General features: G+C 34.7%; 2 protein-coding genes and 1 non-coding gene across 5 annotated transcripts in view; 2 read left to right on the top strand and 1 right to left on the bottom strand.

The window, feature by feature from the left end:
* On the top strand, nucleotides 794–2,966 carry LOC107643681 (cell division topological specificity factor homolog, chloroplastic). The gene has a single exon (XM_016347400.2). The coding sequence runs from the start codon at nucleotides 2,162–2,164 to the stop codon at nucleotides 2,678–2,680; it is 519 nt and encodes a 172-aa protein (XP_016202886.1). The 5' UTR covers nucleotides 794–2,161; the 3' UTR covers nucleotides 2,681–2,966.
* On the bottom strand, nucleotides 3,164–3,235 carry TRNAW-CCA. The gene has a single exon. It is a non-coding gene; the product is annotated as a tRNA-Trp (tRNA).
* LOC107643682 (mitotic checkpoint protein BUB3.3) overlaps nucleotides 3,294–5,681 on the top strand; it is an 11,290-nt gene continuing 8,902 nt past the window's right edge. The window contains exons 1-3 of one of the 3 annotated variants that reach the window (XR_001621003.2): nucleotides 3,294–3,531; nucleotides 3,601–3,731; nucleotides 5,062–5,144. Coding sequence is in view for 2 of the 3 variants with exons in the window: in XM_016347401.2 (XP_016202887.1) it covers nucleotides 3,412–3,531; nucleotides 3,601–3,731; nucleotides 5,062–5,144 (334 nt within the window). In the remaining variant the exon portion in view is untranslated. The remainder of the gene's footprint in view (nucleotides 3,532–3,600; nucleotides 3,732–5,061; nucleotides 5,145–5,681) is intronic. The other 2 variants (XM_016347401.2, XM_016347402.2) reach the window with 2 other exon arrangements.

Genomic DNA, 5,681 nt, shown 5'->3' with positions numbered 1-5,681 from the left:
GACAATTATCCTAAAGTTAAAATTTAAAAAATAATTTAGGATGGAATATTTTTTTACTTGGATCAATTTTAAAATCATTATTCACGTTATTTACAAAAATAATTATCTACTAGCATAACAAGTAAACAACCAACCGTGAGAAGTTCACTGGCATAACTGAGTCCGGGCGTGTTAAAGCTCTGAATTTTGAACGCAGCAGGCGAAGGAACACTTCAAGCTCAAAGCTGTTTCTTTTTCCTTTTGGGTTTATGAAATTCGGTTAAATGTTTCTTTCCATGGTGAATTGAAATCCCAATTGCATGATATATCTTACAAATCAGGGCATATCAGGTGGTATTTGATGAGGGGTATTTTACTTTATTTTATTTTATTATTATTTTTAGGAATTGAAGCCTTTGGGGTCGTCAATGTATGTCTTATGATTTTGAAATTTTAGGTCATACAAATTCACATTTCTAATTTCGATATTCCCTCTTTTTATTTTATTTATTTTTTCATTTCCGCATTTTGCTGTCATGTTTGTAAAAAATCGTGGAGTTGATTTGCTTGGTCTAACATGCTTATGTGAACCTGGTTTTAAAGCTAGCACCCATAATGAACTTCTTGCTACTGTGTACAGCATGTCGAAAAATAAGAATAAATTTCTCGTAGTTCTCAGTTACAACTATTGGGTGTACGATGACAGAGACACACGTCTCCGTTGGTCTATGGTTAGAATTCATTTTCTTTATTATTATCCTTATTACTATTATTAGTATGATAAGGTACATATTCATTATGCTTGGGATGATTTGGAGGCTATGTTCGGTCTGTCTACATTCTGCAGCAATAGCGTTGTTGGATTTTTTTGTTGTTAGATTATATTATTTTTTATCTTTATTTTAAGTTGATTGAAAGTAACAAGAAATCTCACTAGGCCAAGATAATGTGGACTATGTGGTAACCTGCAATCCTGCATCCATAAGTTGTAAAGTTATAACACTATGTAATTGTTCACGAGCACGAGTACCACAGGAAGATATAACTGCTTTTCAACCTTATTTCATTTGCTTGGAAGTATGAGTTGTATCTAGTATTTGTTGATAGTTAATAGTTATTGATGGATTAAGATATTATTGATTAGAATAGTATATTAAGATACAAGTTTTGCATGAGAAAATAGCGAATTATCAGAGAAGCAAGTTGCTATTCTTCCTGATGACCTAAGCCATCTCATTGTCTCCAATCAACCAAATGTCCCCCCACACTGTCCTTTGCCCTTCCAAATTCACATCCCCTTCAATGGTTCCCACATCCATCTCATCACTTTGCTGTTGCTGATATCTATTTTGCAGGGTCTTCTCCCATCTGCAAAATTGAATCCCCCCTTACCTGCTCCAGTTCATTCCCATTTCTGCACTTGATCCCCTTTTCTTGTTTCATTAATAAACCTTGGATTCTCTCCATCAGCCTGTAATCTTGCAGCCTGTTAGGGACGTGTATTATGGGGTGCCCAAAGTCCGCATCAAGTAGTCTGGGATGTTTGATATTGTATTTAAGGATACTGATTCTTCCCCCTTAATACTAGCTTTTAAGGTGTGGTTCCTCATTTTCCTTAGGTACTTAACACAGCTTCTTTTGTTTACATGGGTTAGAGGTCCCTTTGCTGATTGTCCTATTGGAAAATAAAAACCTGCATTTAATTGGGTGGATTAGTATGATTAAAGAGGTTGTGAGACTGCAGTTTTCAATATAGTTTTAATAAAATGCTGTTGTTTAGTCTTTGTGTTTGGATATTTTTATTCTGATGCTGTTGTTTAATCTTTGTCTTGCTGCCTTTTGACCTGGACAAGCGTACAAATAACGTAGAAAACCTCTCCAGTTGTGGGGATAAGGTTTTATATATCTACTGTGCTCAAACCCGGAGTGTCATGCACTAGGCCACATGTCTTATAGATGTTTAATTTTTCATTGTTGATGACTGCTATTCAAAAATGCTCATGGTTTGTTATATATTATGCATATCTCACAAAAAAGAATTAGCAAGAATCTGAATGCCTTATCACTAATACCCTAGTTGTCTGCCTAATAGGTGGATTTCAGTGGTTACTCAAATGGAGCATCTAGCATCTCTGAATTCACCCCAAAATGTCCTAGCCTGACAATTGTACGTCGCAGCAATATGCATGGCTTCTGCAAGCCAGTTTCTGGAGTCCTTGAAGGTCCCAAGTTTTCATCAAAATCTGTTAGTCGAGAAGCTGAGAACTTCCTCCTTGATGCTGTTAACATGAGTTTCTTTGAGCGATTAAATTTAGCTTGGAAGATAGTTTTCCCATCAGCAGTATCTAGAAAAAGTTCGAATGCTAGAATTGCCAAGCAACGCTTGAAGATGATCTTGTTCTCTGATCGATGTGAAGTAAGTGACGAGGCAAAGCGAAAAATTGTTAACAACATTGTGCGTGCTCTATCAGATTTTGTGGAGATAGAGTCGCAGGACAAAGTTCAGCTGAGTGTCTCTTCTGATACAGATATTGGAACTATTTACTCCGTCACTGTTCCTGTGCGGCGTGTTAAGCCAGAATATCAAGATATGGATGAAGTTGGGACAATAACAAATATTGAGTTTAAGGAAACCGGAGACAGTTCTGGTTCTTCTGTCGATGTTAGATTTGATTTCTTTGTTCCGGATGAAAGGTCTTGAGGGTTGATTTGTTTGTCAAGAGCTTATGGCTTTGAATCCTCTAGCAGCGAAACCACTTTGAAGTTCTGTATATATTTATTTGAATGTTGACAATTGCTGTAGGGTGTCTGAAGCGTTTGTTGAGAAATTTTGTGCCTCCTCTGTTACTATTAGTTTAGCTTGATTATTTTGTTGTTGAGTTAATGTTATGTTTTTTGTACTTAACATGGATAATAGGGTTTTCTTACTTGAGTGTATGAATCATTATCTTTTCATTAATGATGCTTGTTCTTATTGGCCTTTGCAATTAAGCTTTGACCAGATTAGTTAAACCTAATTCATCCATACTTCTTTGCTAGCCAGCGGGGTGAAATTGTTACTCTGGATTATAACCATGTGTCAGACTCAGACATTGTTCTCATTCATATTCATAAGTCATAAAATTATTTGCCAGGATATTTATTCATTTTCGGAGTTACAAAGAAGAAAAATTAGACGGGAAATTGAACCCGACGTGAATCGAACACGCAACCTTCTGATCTGGAGTCAGACGCGCTACCATTGCGCCACGGATCCACCGGTTGCTAAAGTTTGCATGTTTATTTAAATAAAGTAACATAAGTAGTTTGATTTTGTTCCGTGGGCGGGAGCATTTATTTCACTCCGATAATCCAGTTTCATGAATTTGAAAGGTCACCATTGTCTCATCCCAGAACACCACATCCCCTTGTTCTCATGCGCTGAAATTGAAAATGAAGGGAGATAATAGTGACTCGTTGCTGTTGAAGTTGGAAGCTCCAACGAGAGACGCCATCTCCAGAGTCCGATTCGCTCCCCACTCCAACAACCTCCTCATCTCTTCTTGGGACTCCGTAATCATCATCTCTCTCTCTTCTTTTGAGAAAGTTACTTTAGTTGCTTATTGAGCGGTGAAATTGCAGAGTCTTCGGTTGTACGATGTGGACGCTTCATTGCTCAGACTTGAAGCTCCTTCCGAAGTTCCCCTCCTCGATTGTTACTTCCATGACGAAGCCGTTGCTTTCTCCGCCGCCTCCGATGGCTTAATTCGAAGGTCCTATTTTTTATTTAATTAAATATCTCTTACTGCTTGTTTGAGGGATATTAAATTGAAAAATTTTTTTTTTCATTTTTTAAGTGTATTTGGCAAATTTTATTAGTAAAAATAAAAGTACTAAGAAAAAAATTTTTTTTTGAGAAGTTATAATTTACATTTTTTAAAAATTTTTTTTTTTCTTAATTTTTTTTACATAATAAATGAACAAAAAAATATTTTTATCTTATTTTATCCAAACATAATTGATAGATAAAAGAATCTTTTTACATGAGATATCCAAATATAAAATTACTTTTACTTTTGTAAAAGATCTTTTAAAAAAATATCATTTAAATAAGATCTTTTTCGAGAATGGCGTCCAAACAAGCCCTTGATATTTATGTTTAATTCAAAGAGAACTTAGGTCTCATGATGTATAGTGTATACTTGCTTAAACTTTGAAGTATTCCAGGATCCCGGATGTGGTTTTCGGAATCACTTAGTTGCTATAGTTAGTTAGTTAGTTGACTGTATCAGCAAGTTTCCTCTATTAAGCTAATTGGAGTTCTAGTGTGTATTGATTATGTCAGAATTGATTTTGAAGTAAAATGATCTATGTTTGATATATTTTATTTTGTTGCTTTTTTTTTCCCACTAAATGATTTTAACTATCCATGATAAATAATTGAATCTGAGATTTTCACTTCTGCTATAATTAATTTTGGCTTCATAATCAATTATGGAATTTTGGTCCACACCATAATTGATTATGGGTGCATCAAACTGGTAATCCAAACATGCAAATAGTGGATCACATTCCTGACATCATTGTTTAAGAAACAACTTGAGTCTTCAAAAATTTAGTACCACGTATACTTGATTGAGCAACAAGTCAGTTTGCAAGATCGAAGGTTCACTGTTTGACTTAAAGTGAAATTGTGAATGGCATGCTGGATTATGCTGATAGTGATAGAGCAGGTACATTGAATAAATGCCCAAGGGAATGTGATGGTTTGTTTGATAGATTTTTCATACCTTCGTTTTGCTGTGGAAGGTTGAAAATATAAATACAGTTAAAGATGTTGGATGAATGTGTAAGAATGAGGGAGAAATGGGAAATGGGGTGCTCTGAATTGAATTGTGAACTGTTAAAATTCTTTATTGACTTTGGTTAATAAGCAATGAAGCATGTGATCTGTTGTATATTCCATGTTGTGGTTTTCTAGCATCCATGTTAGCCTTAAGAAAAAAGGCTTAATGGCTTGACTTGTTTTCCAGTGGATGTGTTTGGCTTTATATTATTTCTTTAGCATGTTTTGTTTGACTCCTTTTGCGCTAAACTTTATAGGTATGATCTGGATTCAGGAATTATTGATACAATGGGTGGTCATGATGATATAGCAACGTGCATTGGATATTCCAGTGAAACATGTAAGCTATTGACCCAATCTTTGATGCCCTTTTATAGTTGTAATCTTCACCTTTTAATTTTTCATTTATTGTTAATGTTGGGCATATCGGCAACTAATTTATAATCCTTCATGTTGATACTGTTGCTCTCATGTTTAAGCATATATGAACGAATACGAATAATTCATACATGTTACTGAAAAACTCTGAGACAGGTTGTATAGCAAACTAAATGTTCATTTATCTTATACAACAAACTTTCAACAATAAGCTTTTGACTGTTTCTGAACAGTTGAGTAGATATTCATACGTAGAGCTCAATAAACTATTGGTTACGAAGAAGGTCCAGAATGCTTTTACAATATTTAGAGATAACATAAAACGTCAATTTAAAGACAGATTATTTGCTTTTACTTAAAAACATGTTCCCAGTTGCAGTATCATAAATGTATTGTATGCTAACTTTGTTTTTTCAATTGTAATTATGAACAACTATACATACTTGTGATGGTCATAAGCTTCATCATATGCTTAAACTTGCATTAGAAGAAAAACCAT

The sequence above is a fragment of the Arachis ipaensis genome, chromosome B05 (assembly GCF_000816755.2).
Source record: "Arachis ipaensis cultivar K30076 chromosome B05, Araip1.1, whole genome shotgun sequence".
In the NCBI taxonomy this organism is placed as follows: domain Eukaryota; kingdom Viridiplantae; phylum Streptophyta; class Magnoliopsida; order Fabales; family Fabaceae; genus Arachis; species Arachis ipaensis.
Note: the sequence above shows the minus strand (reverse complement) of the source record. Positions and strands in the feature narration are given on the sequence as shown.

Coding starts and splice junctions, on each gene's coding strand:
- LOC107643681 (XM_016347400.2), top strand. CDS start 2,162: ATGCATGGCTTCTGCAAGCCAGTTTCTGGAGTCCTTGAAGGTCCCAAG.